This window comes from Mustela lutreola, chromosome 8 (genome assembly GCF_030435805.1).
Source record: "Mustela lutreola isolate mMusLut2 chromosome 8, mMusLut2.pri, whole genome shotgun sequence".
NCBI lineage: Eukaryota > Metazoa > Chordata > Mammalia > Carnivora > Mustelidae > Mustela > Mustela lutreola.
In genome coordinates this window covers 46258641-46278413 of record NC_081297.1, presented here as the reverse complement: position 1 = coordinate 46278413, position 19773 = coordinate 46258641, and the positions used below count along the sequence as shown (strand labels likewise).

Genomic DNA, 19773 nt, shown 5'->3' with positions numbered 1-19773 from the left:
ACACTTCACAGCACTCACCAAAGCACATACCCTCCCCAATGTCCATAACCCCACCCCCCTTCTCCCAACCCCCCTCCCCCCAGCAACCCTCAATTTGTTTTGTGAGATTAAGAGTCACTTACAGTTTGTCTCCCTCCTAATTCCATCTTGTTTCATTGATTCTTCTCCTACCCACTTAAGCCCCCATGTTACATCACCACTTCCTCATATCAGGGAGATCATGTGATAGTTGTCTTTCTCTGCTTGACTTATTTCGCTAAGCATGATACGCTCTAGTTCCATCCATGTTGTCGCAAATGGCAAGATTTCATTTCTTTTGATGGCTGCATAGTATTCCATTGTGCATATATACCACATCTTCTTGATCCATTCATCTGTTGATGGACATCTAGGTTCTTTCCATAGTTTGGCTATTGTGGACATTGCTGCTATAAACATTCGGGTGCACGTGCCCCTTTGGATCACCACATTTGTATCTTTAGGGTAAATACCCAGTAGTGCAAGTGCTGGGTCATAGGGCAGTTCTATTTTCAACATTTTGAGGAACCTCCATGCTTTTTCCAGAGTGGTTGCACCAGCTTGCATTCCCACCAACAGTGTAGGAGGGTTCCCCTTTCTCTGCATCCTCGCCAGCATCTGTCATTTCCTGACTTGTTGATTTTAGCCATTCTGACTGGTGTGAGATGATATCTCATTGTGGTTTTGATTTGTATTTCCCTGATGCCGAGTGATATGGAGCACTTTTTCATGTGTCTGTTGGCCATCTGAATGTCTTCTTTGCAGAAATGTCTGTTCATGTCCTCTGCCCATTTCTTGATTGGATTATTTGTTCTTTGGGTGTTGAGTTTGCTAAGTTCTTTATAGATTTTGGACACTAGTCCTTTATCTGATATGTCGTTTGCAAATATCTTCTCCCATTCTGTCAGTTGTCTTTTGATTTTGTTAACTGTTTCCTTTGCTGTGCAAAAGCTTTTGATCTTGATGAAATCCCAATAGTTCATTTTTGCCCTTGCTTCCCTTGCCTTTGGCGATGTTCCTAGGAAGATGTTGCTGCGGCTGAAGTCGAAGAGGTTGCTGCCTGTGTTCTCCTCAAGGATTTTGATGGATTCCTTTCGCACATTGAGGTCCTTCATCCATTTTGAGCCTATTTTTGTGTGTGGTGTAAGGAAATGGTCCAATTTCATTTTTCTGCATGTGGCTGTCCAATTTTCCCAACACCATTTATTGAAGAGGCTGTCTTTTTTCCACTGGACATTCTTTCCTGCTTTGTTGAAGATTAGTTGACCATAGAGTTGAAGGTCTATTTCTGGGCTCTCTATTCTGTTCCATTGATCTATGTGTCTGTTTTTGTGCCAGTAGCATGCTGTCTTGATGATGACAGCTTTGTAATAGAGCTGCAAGGTTGGTTCAACATCCGCAAATCAGTCAATGTGATACAACACATCAATAAAAGAAAGAACAAGAACCATATGATACTCTCAATAGATGCTGAAAAAGCATATGACAAAGTACAGCATCCCTTCCTGATCAAAACTATTCAAAGTGTAGGGATAGAGGGTACATACCTCAATATCATCAAAGCCATCTATGAAAAACCCACCGCAAATATCATTCTCAATGGAGAAAAACTGAAAGCTTTTCCGCTAAGGTCAGAAACATGGCAGGGATGTCCGTTATCACCACTGCTATTCAACATAGTACTAGAAGTCCTAGCCTCAGCAATCAGACAACAAAAGGAAATTAAAGGCATCCAAATCGGCAAAGAAGAAGTCAAATTATCACTCTTCGCAGATGATATGATACTATATGTGGAAAACCCAAAAGACTCCACTCCAAAACTGCTAGAACTTGTACAGGAATTCAGTAAAGTGTCAGGATATAAAATCAATGCACAGAAATCAGTTGCATTTCTCTACACCAACAACAAGACAGAAGAAAGAGAAATTAAGGAGTCAATCCCATTTACAATTGCACCCCAAACCATAAGATACCTAGGAATAAACCTAACCAAAGAGGCACAGAATCTATACTCAGAAAACTATAAAGTACTCATGAAAGAAATTGAGGAAGACACAAAGAAATGGAAAAATGTTCCATGCTCCTGGATTGGAAGAATAAATATTGTGAAAATGTCTATGCTACCTAAAGCAATCTACACATTTAATGCAATTCCTATCAAAGTACCATCCATCTTTTTCAAAGAAATGGAACAAATAATTCTAAAATTTATATGGAACCAGAAAAGACCTCAAATAGCCAAAGGGATATTGAAAAAGAAAGCCAAAGTTGGTGGCATCACAATTGCGAATAATGTTTTTTAACAGCGCGCTCGGGGCCTTGAGAGTTACTTAACCTCTTGATTACTGGTAAGTGAAATGGTAACAAAGCTTACTCGTGCTAGCTTTACAATGATAGAGCTTCATAATGTTAACCTTTACACTGGTTTCCATTCATTTTTACTTGAATTCCCCTATTTTATAATGCATCTCCCCCCAATTATATATGCGAAGATGGGTTTAGAGAAGTGATGCATGGGATTTATAGGCACACATTTCAAAACACGTGTGATCACATTTGGCCCTCAGAACAAGTCCAAGGTGGACAGGGTATCCTCACTTAAGATAGGAAGAATCTGGCTTAGAGAGAAATGAACCAATTACTCTAGGTTCACAGCGGGTCCATGGAGACACAGGACTGGTTCAGGGATTCTCAAACCTACCCATATACTGGAACCATCTAGGACTTTTTGAATGCCAGGCCACACCCCAGAAAAATTAAATCTGAACCTCTGCAGGAGAGATCCAGACATCAGTAATTTTTTTTCTTTTTTTCTTTTTCTTTTTTTTTTTCTTTTTTTAGTCCCCAGCTCTTTCCAATCTCTTTCCAATGTACTGTCAGCTTTGAGAACTAGAAGCTTAAGACAGTGCTCCTCCAACTTGAACACTCGTACAAATCGCTTGGGGATTTAGTTAAAATGATTCTGATTTAGTAGACCAGGAGTAGAGGCCCAATTCAGCATCTCTAGCAAGCTTCTAAGGAAACAGACATTTCTTGAATGATGGTGGAAGGATAATTCAGAAGGTTCTAAAAGGAGGCCCAAATTATCATGGGAGTACACTGTCTACACATAGTAGATAGCTCATATAAGTCTTCTGCATGCCTGAATGAATGAATCAGCCCAACAGATTCTCCTGGAAGTTTGAACTAGAAAAGGGAAATTAATTAGTTAGTTATATGTGAAAGCTAAAGAGAAAAAGCATCAAGAGAAGCTAAGTTCAGAGCAATAAGGAGCATATAGCCTGAAGCTATGAAGAGACAGAAACCACAAATAATTTAAGCTTGAGAACAGATTTACAGAGTATGGAGTAAGAACAAGCAAGGTAATGGAAGAAATCATTAAACACACAGACAGAAGCAGACACAATTGTGTAATGCAGAGACTACCTGGTCCCTTGTCCCTCCAGGTGCCATAATAACATACTTTGTGGTTTCTGTTTTTATAATAAAACCTCTTTCTCTTTAAGGGAGTCTGAGTACATTTCTAAAGCTTAACTAAAACCAGACTTCCACTTTGTCTCATTTAACACAGTAATCTGCAAGGTATGAATTATTAATTTAATCTATTTTTTAAGGTTTTATTTATTTGAGACAGGAAGAGACAGAGCATGAGCAGTGGGGAGAAGGAAAGGGAGAAGTAGGCTCCCCACTGAGCAGGGAGCCCAGACAGGGCTCCATCCCAAGACTCTGAGATCATGACCTGAGCCAAAGGCAAACACTTAATCAACTGAGCCACTCCGGCATCCCTATTTTTATTTTACAGTTGAAGAAAATAAGGCACAGAGAAGCTAAGTAATTTCCCATCTTTCAAGATCTCAAAACTGAGTTTGATCCCAGGTAAGTATGTTCCAGGTGGCATCAAAACTATAACTATGAAAGTGAGTGCTGGCTTTGTTTCATTATGTCCCTGGCTCCTATCAAAATGCTTAAAACACAGTAGGGACTCAATTAAAATTTGTTAAATGCATGAATGAGGAATATTTGTTATGATCAATTTCTCAAATGAACCAATATCTTAAAAAATTATCTGATAAAATGGGAGAGTATTAATTTAGGAGAAATTTAGAAAATTATAAAGCACCAGTATTAACTGAAAAGAATTATGCAAGAAATATGTATAGAAAGAGTGTTTTCATTAACTTTAAGAATAAAAAAATAAAGTTGAGAAATGAGGATCTTTGAAAGAATGTACATAAGCTTGCATTATCCACTCAACAGCTCCGGGATTTCTCTTCAGCTTCTAAAATGAACAGGAAGGGGCGCCTGGGTAGCTCAGTGTGTTAAAGCCTCTGCCTTCGGCTCCCATGATCCCAGGGTCCTGGGATCCAGCCCCACATCGGGCTCTCTGCTCAGCAGGGAGCCTGCTTCCTCCTCTTTCTCTGCCTGCCTCTTGCCTACTTGTGATCTCTGTCAAATAAATAAATAAAATCTTAAAAATAAAATAAAACAAAATGAACAGGGAGTTGGTTTAAACTATGTTTAGATAGAAGCTAGAAATAACCACTGATAGACTTTTGTTGACAGCCTATCACATCACATATGCCCTTTTGTAAAAAATGAAAAAGGTGCTTTGTTGTGGTATAGCATGTGATGGAATTCTGAATTAGTTAGGATGGGCCAAATTATGAGGCACCTGGGTGGCTCAGTCATTAAGCATCTGCCTCCGGCTCAGGTCGTGATCTGAGATCCTGGGATCGAGCCCCACATTGGGCTCCCTGCTCAGTGGGAAACCTGCTTCTCCCTCTCCCACTCCCCCTGCTGTGTGCCCTCTCTCACTATGTCTCTCTCTGTCAAATAAGTAAATAAAATCTTAAAAAATGAAAAAACAGACCAAGTTATGCTGAGGTAACAAATTAACCCTGAAGTTTTCTGTGCCTTACCGCATGAAAGTTTCTCTCTTGTGTAACTTGTCTGACATGGATCAGAAAGGGCCTTGGCTCCACATAGTTACTCAGGAATTAGGGTTGACAGACATATCAATTTAAACACATAGATTCATGAGTCCTGAGACAGGAGAGAAGAACAACTGAAGGTCTTGAACCAGTTCTTAGATGCTTCCACTGTGCATTGTCCAGAGCTACTGACATAGCCCTACTTAACTGCAAAAGTAGTGGGGAATGCACGCATGTTTAGTGAGTGGACAATGCCATCAACACTGGACGAGTTGGAGTATCCCAGGATTCTGCCCTGAGCTCTCTTCCTCACCTAACCATGCAGTCTCCTAGGTGATCCTACCCTGTGTATAGATACTAAATCTCCAGTCCGCAAGTTTCCAGTCTCCTTCTTCTTTGTCCAGGTACCTACCCAGCATCTTCACTTAGATCCCCAGTGGGCATCTCAGGCTAACTTTGTCCACAGGGAATCTTTCATTTTTTCACCTCCTAAGACTGCTCACTCCTCCTCAAGTCTTTCTCATCTCATGGCAATACCTTCTACCCAGTTGCCCATGCAAGCCTAGATTCTTAACCTTAACCTAACATTCTTCATCATATTCATCACAAATTTCTGTAGGCTCAATAATGCTGTGAGTTTTAGTCTGGACTTTTAGTCATGTTTTCAAATAAAGATTTAATTATAGTCTTCACTGAAAATGAGCCAAGGGTGAAAATGCTTGATCTACTCAGGATGTGGGACCAGGGAGGAGAGCATGGGTTGGCATCGGTTTCCAGATACTTTCAACAATAGCATTAAGGGTGAAGTTAATTATATTGGTACCAAATACTGGCTTTCTGGTTAATAGGAGTTGGTGAAATTTCTATTTTTCTTGTTTATAATTTTTTTGACTAAAGGAGTTTTTTTCTTATTCTGAGAGTAAGACTGAAATAGTCATAGACTTCAATCTATAGGATTTCAAAGATCTTTAAAGATAGACATCTTTGAAATTGGTGAAGATTCATTTTGTCAACTCATCCATGGTCATTTTGGATATATGCTTCGTGTGTGCTCAGGAAGAATGTGGGTTCACTCGTGATTGGTGCAGACCTCTATGTATGTCTGAATTGAGCTGACTTATGTTGTTCAAATCTTCATCAATCAACCAATAAATCTAAAAGCTTACAAAAAAGTTCTTGTGTGCTTTACCACTGAGTCTATGTGCTGAGTCCGTCGTTCTTCCTTATGACCTTACTACATCCTATCCTAAGCTCTATCATCTCTTGTCTGGATGATGGTCGGAGTCTGTGCTCTTGTACGCTACACAGCCTCTCCTACTCAGCGGCCAAAGGGATGTCTTTATGATCACATCATGCCAGCCCCTTGGTGGAAAATTCTATAATGGAGTCTCACTGCCACTAGAATAGAGTCCCAACTCCTACAAGACCTGGGTGACTTGGGCCCCCTCTAGGTCTCCAGTCCCATTTCTCTGTTCACTCTCCTTCTTCGCCAAGCCCTAGTTATAATGCTTATTTCTCTTCCTAGACCATGACATGCTCATTCCTATCTCAGGGTCTTTGCATTTTTGTTGTTGTTGTTGTTGTTCCTTCTGCTTCCAAGCTCTTCTCCGAGATGTTTGAGTGGTTATTTCCTTCTCAGCTTTCAGATCCTAACTCAAGTCACCTTGTCAAAAGGCCTTCCTGCAAGCAAAGCAGCCTGCCTGGAGACCATCTATCATCCTATTTTATCTGAAACTATACCACTTATTTACTGTTTTTACAGGTTTATCACCTGTCTGTCTCTGCTAGAATGTAAATTCCTTGAGGCCAGGGACTTCCTTGTTCTCTTTCATGCCTTCAGTGCCTAGAATGGTGCCAGACACATTGTAGGAACTCGGTCAATATTTACCACTATTGGAAATCATGTTCCTAAGGAATATCTAATGATATGGTAACATTCCCCTGATACGTGATTAAATGGGGGGAAAATGGTAGGATAGAAAACTATTCACTGTGAGGCTGATGTAAGAAAAAATACAGACATTTGGGGGAAAAACACAAGAAGAAATGTGCTATTTGTGTCAAAGATTTCTCTAGGCGATATTTATAATGTTAAAAATGTTTATGCTGTTTTTATAACTAAAGGACTTTTTCCATAAATATATGCAAGACGCCTTTCACAAAGAAAACTATTCAGGGGTGGGTGAGAATGTATGTACGTGTTCTCTCTATGTAGCCATTCACACACACGAAGGCAAGCCAACTTAGTATTATTACCATTTAATACAGTTGAATATTCAAAAAAGAAATCTGAGTTCATGAGCTTTTTTGTTTTCGGTTTTCTGCTTCCTTTTAGAGTTGGGCTCTGATGATGTCACTTTATGATTTTAAGAGCATCTGTAAGACCAAAATAGAGACAAGAAAATTTTTTTATAATTTTTAAAAAATTTTTTATAAGCATAGAATGTATTATTAGCCCCAGGGGTTCAGGTCTGTGAATCACCAGGTTTACACACTTCATAGCACTCACCATAGCACATACCCTCCCCAATGTCCATAACCCAACCACCCTCTCCATACCCCCTCCCTCCCGCAACCCTCAGTTTGTTTTGTGAGATTAAGAGACTCTTATGGTTGAGACAAGAAAATTTTAAGACGAGAAATGGACAGACAAAACTGACAGCAGATACCAGTACAAACTGAGGGCCAACAAAGAATCGTGGCTTTGCAATTACCCAAGTTATTCCAACAACAGTACTTTGCTTTTTCCCTCTATCGCTTTTAAGTTGGAAATTATAGTGGCTTATGCAAATTTAATAAAAGAGAAAGTCTTGGACTTTCACTGGCAGGGATTTCCTTGCCCCACCCACTGTCATAATTGATTACATGCTGTACCCTGATGGAAAAACAGAATTTCTAGGCCAACAGAAAATCACAAATACATGGTAAACCATCTGCTTTGTCCGCTGACTGAGAAATAATAATGTGACCGATGATCTGCGTGAGAAGGGGCTGCCGGTCCAACTGTGCCCAGTCCTCCATCAGCTTGCTGTCTGAAGGTGGCCCCCTTGCCAACGTCGGACATCTGTCATCCATGGTTCTCCATTATTGCTCGTTCCAAAAAAAAAAAAAAAAAATCATATCTGTCCATCAAAAAGCTTTTCTACTGATGGACAGTCGAAGGATGCCTTCTCAGCCTGACGCGCTTCTGGGGAACTCCCCTTTATGTGAATACATGTATCCACTAATCCCTTTTCATGCCTCGCTTTGAGCCTGTCACTTAGTGGGGAAGAGAACTCTCCCCAAGCCCAAGTTCATAGCTGTTTGGAAGAATGGCAGCAGCACAGAGAGGTTACTATGAAAGTTATAAATGCTTACAGTTTTACTGCCATGGTATCAAGAGTGCTCCCCTCAAACAGGATTCACAGAAAAACAACATCTCCTTGCACCCTGGGCTTTTGGGAAATCAACATGTGCATACATAACACCTTTAAAAAACAATTCTGCCACGTTTGCATGTATTCAGACTGGCTGATTCTTGTTCTTCCTATGTAATACACTTGACATAGACTACCTCACTTAATTCTCTTAATTCAGCGAGGAGAGACAGCAAGAGAGGGAACACAAGCACAGGGAGTGGGAGAGGGAGAAGCAGGCTCCCCACTGAGCAGGGAGTCCGACGCGGGGCTCCATCCCAGGACCTGAGGATCATGACCTGAGCTGAAGGCAGAGGCTCAACCAACTGAGCCACCCAGGTTCCCCGAGGTTTCCCATTTTTTAAAGAATGAGCAAACTCAGAGCTCTTGCTGTTCATCAGTGGAAGCCCTGGGATTCAAACGCAAATCTTCTTGCTTAAGTGAGACTTTCCGCTTGGCACCCTGACTGTCCCTGTCACGATGCGTGTGACACTTTGTATGAAACATACAAGGGCGTGGCACAGTCAGTAATACTCCACTCCAAGCACTGGGGGATAGTGAGTGGGAAGGCCCGGGCTTTTGCTTCTGTCACAGCCCTGACAGAATGCTAAGGAAAAAAGAAGACCTTTAGGACCCTAAAATCTTGGTCTCTTGGCCCTAGTATCTGGAAAGATTTAAAGTATGAAGCAGTAGGAAACGCCATATCAAAGCAAATCTTCCAAAGTGCTTTCATTTTGATTTTGCAGAGACATATGGAAAATATAAGTAAATGATTGCTCTTGCTTTTTTTTCTTTTTCCAAAAAAAAAAATCTCGTAACCTTTATACCCAATGTGGGGCTCAAACTCATGATCCTCAGATCAAGAGTCACATGCTCTTCCCAACTGAACCAGCCAGGCACTCCTAAATGATTGTTTTTATTTTTTGTTGTTGTTGTTGTGTTAAGATTTTATTTATTTGTCAGAGAGAAAGGAGCACAAGCAGGGGGATCAGCAGGCAGAGGGAGAAGCAGGCTCCCCACTGAGCAGGGAGCCTGATGCAGGACTCAATGATCCCAGGACCCTGGGATCATGACCTGAGCTGAAGGCAGATGCTTAACCAACTGAGCCACCCAGACGTCCCTGAATGACTGCTTTTAGAATATCTAAGGCATCAAGAATTTCCAAGAACTGCAGACCCTGAAGTCTCGGACCACCTCAATGCCTCAACTGCTGGGCGACCCTAACCTCAGAATGACAGAACCCTTGCAGGGCCTCGGGACATAAATTTGGGGACTCGAGAAGGGGAAGGAGGAGCTACCCTGGAGGTGGAGAGACCCCAGAGAAGGAGCAGTTGTGTAGCACCCTGGGCAGCCTTTTGTCTTTCGGTCCCCAGCCCCCAGCCTCGTGTGGGAACAGCAGAATATTTATTTTCCATTCCAGAGTAGTGAAAACGTCACCGAGACAGGCCCAGTAGCAATGTTCGCAATTTTCTTGAAATACTTCAGAACATGTGGCCTCTGTGGGTGATTCACGTAAGCCGTAACCCAGAGGCTACCAGCATTCCTTGTTGGCTCCAGCTGCTATAACAGAACACCACCGCTGGGGGCGCGGGGAGCTTCACCAGCTGACGTTTGTTTCGCGCAAGTCTGGAGGCTGCAAGTCCGGAATTGGGTGCCAGCAGGATCAGGTGCTGCTGAGAGCCCTCTGCTGGGTGACCGACCACCGCTTCTCTTTGTATCCTCACGAGCCGGAGAGAGAGCTAGCTAGCCCTCGGGCTTCATCTTATAAAGCCCCTAATCCCATTCACGACCCGGTCACCTCCCAAAGTCCATCAAGTTTCATTAATAATTTTCAACATATGAATGGGGTGGGGGTGGCACGCAAACATCCCAGTCAAGGATGTGCAATCCAAGGGTGGTCCAGAGGTACCCTAATCAGGAGAACCACAATCCATAGAACTTCAGTTACCTGTATCCCGATTGCTTATGGGTGCTTTAATGAGCATCCTGAATTTCAGAAATGAGGATGTACTGGTGAAAATAGCCTGTGAACTATAACAATGCGAGTTAGTTTGGGGCCTCATTGAAATCGATATCGGTATATTGGCCTGCTGAAGCCATTTCAGAGACACTCCTCGCCTCTGAATAAACAGGCAGGCTGGCCTGCTCCTCATATTTTAAACAGCCCTGTGTCCAGCCACAGGATGAGGAGGCCTTCTGATTGCTTGTTACTGACTCTAAAAGTAAGAGACTCCTCCTACCTTTGGAATATTTACCTGGAGGAATGAAAGCTTCACGCAAGCTGGTGGTAGAGACAGAGCTCTGAGCTCTTCCAGCACTACGGGGACAGGTGTGAAGCACTTAGGGCTTGCCCTGTCTGCTAAAGACCAAGGCAGTTTAAATCCTGGTGGGAGGCCAACTAAATATTAAATATGTCTGCAGGCTGCCAATCACTGAGAAGAATCAGAAGTCATGAATGCACCAGCCACTCCCAGACGGAATCCGAATGTAGTACTAGCCCAGAGAGAAGCAGGTGAGGGAACAGCTGGTCCCTCTCGTGGCCAGAGAGGGGTGCGGTCTGGGCAGTCTTTCTACAACTCAGGGCAAAAGGGTCTTTTTGAAAGCTGTTCCCGTCTGTGGTGTTGGCGCCACCTAGTGGGCTTCCCAGGAAGCACCACACGTTTAGACTGTTCAATAGACTTCTGCTAAGGCCAGAGGGTGGTCAGGGCTGGGGGTGACCAGTAAAAGCCAGAGCCAAAGCCAATCACCACAAATGAAACCCAAGCCATGTTTTGGATAAAGGAGAAACTCAAGGCTCCAGCAGGATACCGAGGTGGCATCAGAGGGGACAGCAGAGCTCTGTCTTGCTATCTTCCCAGGCCACCCACTGCTGCTTGACCAAGATTGTGGTCAGGGCTGAGGAACTCTGACCCTCTTTCATGCAGGGGAGGCCCCCAGCGCCCAGAGCGTGAAAGCCACCAGTCATCATCTCGAAAGTGCCAGCCTTGGCTCTTTGAGTCTAGGAGAAATTAGGTGGGTGGGCATCCCAAATTAGTGTTTGTGGTTGAATTCATCCTGTTTTGTGAGGATAATGTCTGTGTTTACAACATTGCAGTTTCATTATATCATGTTTGTTCTTCAAGCTATCTGAATATTTCCCCTTCGTTTTTAATTTGCATTACCCCATTGCTTTATTTATGGAAAGGGTCAAACTGTTTCTCTGGTAGTTTCCAAACTGTGCTGCATTTTACCAAGTGTTTTCCTAAGATGCATTTGCTTGAGGAACCCTGTGCTCTGTCTCCTCAGAACGTGTCCCTTCCCACCCTGGGGTATCAATTTACTCCACAGGCATTGGCATTCGCTGTTAGAGCTACATGCATTCTTGTAGGCTATGTGTTCTGTTTCCACACTGAAAGCTCCTTAACCACTGGGCGCAGGTGTTGCCTTCTCAGCTTTTCCTTGAAGGCTCAGCATAGACCCTGCACACACGGGTGTTGGCTGTGGATACCCAGTTTTTCCTGATAGGCTGAACCTTCCTGGCCACAGACACCAGCCCTTCTGCTGTCATTACTAGGAGAGCAGGGGAGAAAAAAATTGGGTGCAATATTCAGTTTTGAATACTCGTTTCATGGCAGTATGTTGAGAATATTGTAAAGCCAATTGGAACATTTTATTTTGGTGTTACCTCTGTGTACTGCCTAACAGTTCCAGATCTTGGGAAAGCCTTAAGAGGTATGAGAGTAGTCACTAGCGCACAGAAGACCTGAGATCTCTAGTTCTTCCCTCCACCACTAACTTCCACTTTCAGAAAGGGCACTTTTGTCTGAGGTTTGCGATTTTCCAAGTGTAGGAAGAGATGGCTCTGACTGAGCATGTGAAGGGGCCCTGAAATTTATCACTAGCAGCTGTGTGGAATGAAGCACCTGTGTTGTCTCCTCCCTTCCCACCCTTAACCATTCGCAGTTCTGAATGGAAGAAGCCCGTGATGTTTCTGGATGGCATTTGGAGGAAGGAATGGTGTTGTGGTGTTAATTAACACATAGGCACCGATACTGCTGTATGCAGGACAAACAGTTGGGGGAATGGGGCGGGGGGAGGGACCCAATTGTACAACAGGTTGTGCAGAAGAAAATTCCAAGGATGGTTAAGAGTGTCAACCTGGGCCCTTGAGGGGGCCTCGCAAGAGGCCTCGCAGACTTTACTAGGCAGAAACCCATGCTTGTCTTTAAACATGGTGACTGTCAGTGGGGGATGGAGACAGGGAAATTTCTAGGCTCCTTGGAAGATTAGAAATTCTGTTAAGTGGAGTTCAGAATAACAGGCGACGTCTTCATTCGGATTTTCCCAGTGACCAGTATTAATCTTACCGTTGCAACTTGGGTCAGAATTAAACTGGGACACAGCCTCCAGTGGCTTTGAGAGAGGCAGGGATCTATAGAGGGCACGAGTGAGTGTTTATAGCAACATCAAAATGGCTATGAAGTCATTGCCCTTTGCATTACCCATCGCTTTTGTGAAAGAGGCTGGTCTGAGGAGCTGAGGTCCAGGGGCAGCTCGGACCAGGGCCTGGCAATTTATTTGTTTTTTTTATGTGTTTTATAAACATATAAATATGTATATGTATAAATACGTATATTTATATGTGCACTCTTCCACCCCCAACCCCCTCCTAGGCTCTGCCTCACCACCCCTCCCCCAAAGGTAGTTATGACCCGATCTTCACAGGAGAGTTATAGACCAGGTTGGAATCAGGTGAAAGCCTCGAGGTGCTGAAGAATGAGTCAAGACACCTTCAGAGGTGGAGTTCTCCAGAGACCCCCTCAGAGTCTGGAGATGGCGCCCAAGACCTCTGGCACCTCCCAAGGGAGGAGATACTCACTCACAGCAAGAGTGAAGAGCCGGCAATCACCAGGAACCAAGCCCAGTCGAGACAGCAGGGATTTGCCCACCTTAGGAAGGTGGGCTGACGCTTCTAATTTATGAGATGGCTCCCCGGGGGGGACCCAAAAGGGAGGAAAAAAGTCATTAACTACGGGTATCGTAGTCACATGGATACACACGTGGGGTACCTTTCAGGTTAGGATTTGTGTTTTATGCCACTACCACTTGTTGCCAGTAGAGTTCCGACAGGAGAAAGACGTGTTCTAGTCTGAGGGCTGCCGGTCTATAAAGAAGTCAAAGTGGCCAGAGGATTTTTAGGTCAAGGTGAGTTTATTGTCCAAATAGCATAACCTAATTGCATCCAAAACCATTTGCAAATCCATCTTTAAGCTGGTCAGAATAACAGGCCATTATTTTTTTTTAATCGCTTAACACTGAACAGGCAGGACCTCTTCAAAGGCAGCTGACTATACCATGTCACCATCATAACCAATAAAACATTTTTTTCCATACTTCCTAAAAACCTTTTGCTTATACTGATCATGCTACTTTAGCACTTGCTAGCATCCCGACCAAATAAACACCCACACCTCTTATAGAGTACATTGTGAGAGAATAACATTGACTCGATATGGCATCACACTCATTTTAAAGCAAAAAAAAAAAAAAATTATAATAATAATAAAAGAAGTCCAAGACGAGAAACTGTAACTGAGAGAGAAAGAGATCTGAGGTACACGGTACAAGGGTAATGAACATAATGGAAAAAATCCAATGGCCCAGTGATTTGCTGGGGACTTAAGAGTTGGCCAACAGTAAGAAACAAAAACCAATTAAAACAAAACAAAACAAACAATTTTTTTTTTTTTAAAGGACAGGCACCTGTCAAAATACATTGGATACTGTAATGGCTACAGTCAGTAAGGCACTTTTTCCCCCAAAGTAGGCTGCAGGCAAAGGAAGAAATGTTGCAGCAACAGCGTGCACATGTACATTTGCTGATGGCTTCTTGAAACCTGAGCCAAGAATCGGGTCTGATAGTCCAGCTAAGTCTAAAAGCAGAGACAAACAAATGTAGGAGAATAGCTCTGGCCAAAAGGACTGTTCTGGGTTTTTTAGAATCCAGAGTCATGAAAAGCCACGTGGTACGAGAAAGTCATAAACGTCCTCCTGCATCTTCCTGCCCTATTTTGTACAAACGGACGACAGCATGAGTGGCTCTTCGAAACTGCTCCGAGCCCCCACCGATAGAAGCCTGCACTCATTCTATGTAGCTACAATTTGTCGGCTTAAGGGGACTTTACTGTCTCAGCACTAATTTCCCTTTTAAAGCTATTCTCAGGGTTGGACTGTCTCAAAGATAAACAAAGAGGAATCCTTTTGGCTTAGAAGCCAACTGGCTTACTCAGACTTCCTCCCCGTTCCTACCTCCCATTCCCACACTACCAATATTATCTTCTTGAACTAGAAAATCATTATTTACATGATATAAGGTGCAAGTCTCTTTCTTCTCCCAGCCCTGCCCCCTGTGGCCCATGGAGAGAAACTTCCCCCGCCCTCTCGTGAGCAAGTCATTCAATCTCGCCTCCCGCTCTTCACCTCTGTCCTCGAGGTCCCCCCCGGGGGCAGTGTGGAAAGGCCAGACCACGGGGAAAGCCACACCTCCCTCTGAAGAGAAGCCCATCCTGCTGGCAGAGGGCTGCTTCCAGCCTCAGGCTGCCTGGAAAAAGCAGCAGACCAAGAGTCTCCTGTACAGAGAGCGTAGACCAAAGGGATCTGGCTGTTGAGACATGGTAAGCTCTTCAGTGGGGTCTTGGGACAGTTCCAGAATAAAGCCTCCTCTGAGACAAGCCCCTTCCTCTGAGGTGCCCTCCTCTCAACATGGGGAGACATTCTAAGGAGGGACCTGTCCCCTGCTCCCACCTGTAGGCTTCTTGGCCGGTAGGAACCTGCATGGAATTGAATAATGCTTAGCATAAATTTTTGGCATACTAGGACTTTCCCCCTGGGATTTGGCCAAAACAGGGGAAGGAATAAAATTTGGCAGGCTTAGGGGAACAATTTAGCTCCCACTGATGGAGAAAAACAGTTAACAACAATGACCCAAAAAACCAAAAACCAAAAACAGAGAGGAGGAAGAACAGAGAAAGACAACAAAGTAAGAAAGACCAGAATATATCTGGAACCCCATTTGTGGGAGGTGAGAAAGAGAAAAAAAATCTGTGGGAGAGAGCTGAACTCCCTCTCACACAAAAATTCCTACCGAGGAAACCAAGATCTAAGGAGGGGGCATCAGCTAACTAAGAAATCCAAGCTTCCTTCTTTTGTTTACAGAGGGAGTAGGTAGAAAAGCCAAACAACCTAGCACCTTCCCCACCAGTAACACCACACCTCCCATCACACCAGGCCCCAAGAACAAGAAGGAGAAAAAGATCAGAAGGCCCCAGTGGCACCCAGAGCTCCAGGAAAACTGGGAAGTTACAGACTGCAGGGAGAGCCTCTAAGCCTCTTCCCTTCCTTATTCATCAGGTTCTATTTGAGCTTAGTTAAGAGATGTCACTGTTGAGTGACTTTGTACCTTGCTTTCTTTAGGCTCCAAGACTCCCAAGGACTAAGGGACCACACCTCCTTCCATTCCGTGTTACTCCTCAAGGGTCTGAAAGAGCGTCCTAGGCAAAGTGAGCTCTTGACAAAACACTGGCTGCTCAGCTTTCCTCTCCAGAACTTCAGAATTCACCACCCACTGTCCTACCCGAAACTCCCTAGAATTTTAGGGTTGTGCTAACTCAGCAAATCCTGAACCCTTCCAAACATACTTCGAGAGACTGACTCACCCAGAATGGCATCTCTGTAGAGACGCAGCCTCTCCACCTCCCTCCAGCTCCCACTCCCACACTCATCTGACCTATTTTCCCCATCACGCCAGTTCAATACAATTCCGAACCTGAAGACCACTGAGTGCCACTTGGCAGAAGGGCTGGCCAGCTGCGGTCTGAGACAGATGGGAGGAGGCACCCTTGCGATCCCGCGCACGGCAGATTCATATGCCCACAGATTCAGACCTAGAAAAGCCTCTGAGATGATCCTAAACTGGGGATGGCCATGTTGGGGAAGGGGAAAGAGAGATAAGCGGAAGAAAGCTCTGCTTTAAGAAAGGGCCACAAGATGAGGATCTGTAAATAGCCTGCTGGAGTTCTTCTCTGTCTGTCTCCTGATACCTCGTACCTAGTGCAAATTATGACTTCCTAGTTCACTGCACAAATGTTTGTGCTGAACGTCTGGCCGGGGGTGGGGGGGAAGGGAGGGGAAATCCCTTGGTTCAATTGTATTTTTTCCATCATGATGAGGATACCGGAGTCAAAATGGAAGCCTAATGACCTTCATGACTGAAAAGGTCCCCAGGTGTCAGACCCAAGGGCCAAATCCATCCCACCCTCCCTCTGAGAGGGGCTTGTGGCCTCCTCACTGACCTCTCCTTTCCCCGCACTAACGGCTCCCAAGCAGAAACTATGCAGTTGTGAGGTATTATGAAAACAAAAATGTGAATCATTTTCTTTTGTAGCTATTGAGTTTGTCCAGTAAACCTGAGGTAAAGAATGCTCCGTCTTTGAAGAATGTGATAAGAGAGAGAGAGAAGAAAAAAAAAACCCAAAAACAAAAACAAAAGGAAAAAACAAAAAACAAAACAAAACGGGGAAAAAACAAAACAAAAAACAAAGAAAAAAAACCATCATACGCTACCAGAAGAAAAAACTATGGAAGGGCTTTTCCAGTACGAAGAACTCCTATCTCAACCATCTACTTCAGGACTTGGAATTTAAGCAGTAAAATAATATATTATAAAAATGTTTATAAAATAGCAGCACACTCTGTGAAACATTACAGCTAGGTACTGTTAATGTGAATAAGGATGAATGATCTTAGCTTCTTAGCAGCGCAAAAAAAAAAAAAAATCATAAAAAACTGAACACAATAAAATGAAAAATAAGAGACCCTTAGATTTTTCTCCATCTTCAACCCTCATACTACGAAACAAGGCAGAATCTGTGTATAAAATAATTCTTCAAAGCAGCCCTGTTCTGATTTTTCTTTCTAACTTAAAAAGGCAAATATTTTAATAGCTTCATTACCTGTCAATTATAATTGTGCAAAAAAAAAAAAAAAAGTTGTTGCTCCAACCTCTTTGCTAACTGAATGCCTCTAAGAAGTGGAGAGGAAAAAAAAAATTCAAGTACGCTGAATACAACTTTGCAATGAAATTAACGAAAAACGGAAAAGGGAACAAAATGCCACACTCTGATATTCAGCTATCTGTCTGCACCAGCAGTAACTTTTCTTTCCATGTCCAAGGGAGAAGTATGTAGGTGGGAATTAAGATCCTTCTTTGCCATCGAAATGGTAACAGATCTTTGTCTGTAGGCTTTTTGGAGGAATGTTGTGATGGGAATGTCGGTGGAAAGGGGTGTCTCTTGAGTCCCGGTAGGATACCAGAACTGTGTACCAAAGAATGTTAGATACCAGAAGTGAATAGTCACCCAACTTGGGCAGGAGGGGAGGAGCACAGGAGAAGAAGGGAGGAGTCTATTCAGCGTGACTTGCATAAACCATCCCATCTATCGCTCGGGAACAATGTTTCAAAGTGCTTTTCGAATGGAATGGTTTATAACAATGCTCAACTGTGGACCAGACATGCCAATCAGCACCAAAAAAAATCAGTTTTTTAATAAAGGATGCCAAGGTCACATTGCCCTCTTGAATACATTAAGAGAAAAGATTCCATTCCAGATCCCACCCTTGGTCTCCATCTGCCTCCAACTCATAGGAGTTTTGGTTCTGGCCCAAAGCTAGATTGCCCCTTTTGATAAAAATATGGTGGTGTCTGCAATGAACCATGTTTGGAAGAAGAAGCAAGATGTCAAAAACACATGAAACCCAGCATCCAATCACCTGTGTCCAACCGGCAAAATAAAATATCTCTTTTAGGTAGCAGCTACTGTAGACAGCAAGAGTTCATAACTAGAGTCAACTATGCTCCAGACTTAATAACAAATAGGTGGTCGAGAGCAAAGGGGCTTCTACATCCAAAATGGTTCAATCAGGTTGAGAGATTGTTTTGTACTCCCTCCCCATTGTGTCCCTTATTTCTAATTCTTTCTTGAGTTCATTGCTTTGCAATCTAATCATGCCATAAATGGCATACGCAAGTTCCTTGAAATTATCCTACAAGGGGTGTGTACATGCTAGTTCATAACATGAAAAAAAAAAAAAAAAGCCTCGTCTAATTTGTTCCCATATTTGCAGGCATACATTTTCTCTAGCTACTCTGCAGGTTTTCCTGTAAGCATTTTACTATTACCTTTAACATAATCAAACAATAACTGTTCGCATATACAAAGGGATTCCCTTCTGTTGTACTTCAAATAGGCACCAAATGCTTTTAGTTATTCCATTTTTATAGGACCTTTTTCTCTCACTTCTAAAAAGATCTTTCAATACGATCTAGGTGGGGGCAGAATTTTTTTGTTTGTTTTTGTTTTTAAAGTTTTATCCTAAAACATAAAGAACAAAACACAACCAGAGAGGAGAGAGCAGATTTGAACGATTCTCTCCCATTCAGCCCGACCGCGTCCTCACAGGTCAATATCCCGCACGTCCGTAGGGGTGCTGGCCTGGTCCAGCTCATCCTCCGACTTGGACCCGTCCCCCTGGTCCTGACGGAACTGCTGCAGGCTGTTGAGCAGCACCACCTCAATCTGCTCCTGGCAGGCTTTGAGGCAGTCCTAGAAGGAGAAGAGGTCAGATCAGAGCCGTGAGCAAGACCAACGGTGGGCAGTGCACTTACGAAGAAAATACACACAGCGGAAGCCTTGTGCGCTATGTGCCAGTTTCCTGAGTGAGGTGCACCGCCAGCAACATCGGCACGCCCTTATCCCGGCCCATTCCAGATCCATCGAAACAGAATCGGGATTTTGGCAGAAGCCCAGTTGAGACCAAAGCACGTGAGAGTCTGGCCAAGATTCTGAGCCTTTTACAGACACCATGTACCCCCCGTCATCACAGCACCAACTGGGCGCTTTCTGCTTTGGACGGTGGGAGGTGACGCAGACAAGGCGATGGCCAGCGCCACAGACAGAGCCGCAGAGCTAGGCTGGTGGCGCACCTGAGGATGGGTAAGAAGGGAATGGGCTGAACTGTACTCACAGAAAACGCCTAAGCTCTTAAAAAGAAAACCTCCTTTTCCCTGCTTCCTTACCTCCCTCAATTCTTACAGCACTGCAACACGGAATGTGGACAGAACTCTGGACATTGGAGCTGCCCAATTGGGGAAGAAGTAAGAATTTGCAGCATTGTTTGATATTAGTCTATATTTGGTAGGGAAAATTCAGAATAAATTTGTCCCGGGCAGAAGCTTCTGTTAGTGGGGTGCCATGGAATGTGCCACACTCGGGTGTCACTGGGGGGGGGGGCTGGCACTTAGCAGCTCGAGGTAGAGAAAAATCACTCTTAGCAGATACATGCCCCCCTCCCCAGGCTCCCTTTCTGCACTCATGGGGCATCTACAGAGAAAA

The 19773-nt window shown here is 43.7% G+C and overlaps 1 protein-coding gene and 1 long non-coding RNA gene across 2 annotated transcripts in view; one reads left to right on the top strand and one right to left on the bottom strand.

Moving 5' to 3' along the window:
* Positions 1 to 871: 871 nt before the first annotated feature.
* Positions 872 to 14069, top strand: LOC131838413 (uncharacterized). Its single transcript, XR_009356593.1, has 4 exons — positions 872 to 2366; positions 3821 to 3894; positions 10766 to 10856; positions 12997 to 14069. It is a non-coding gene; the product is annotated as an uncharacterized LOC131838413 (long non-coding RNA).
* The window catches only part of CCND2 (cyclin D2), a 30108-nt gene continuing 23850 nt past the window's right edge, over positions 13516 to 19773 (bottom strand). Inside the window, exon 5 of the mRNA XM_059184549.1 lies at positions 13516 to 18984. Within this exon, the coding sequence (XP_059040532.1) occupies positions 18835 to 18984 (150 nt within the window). The 3' untranslated portion in view covers positions 13516 to 18834. The remainder of the gene's footprint in view (positions 18985 to 19773) is intronic.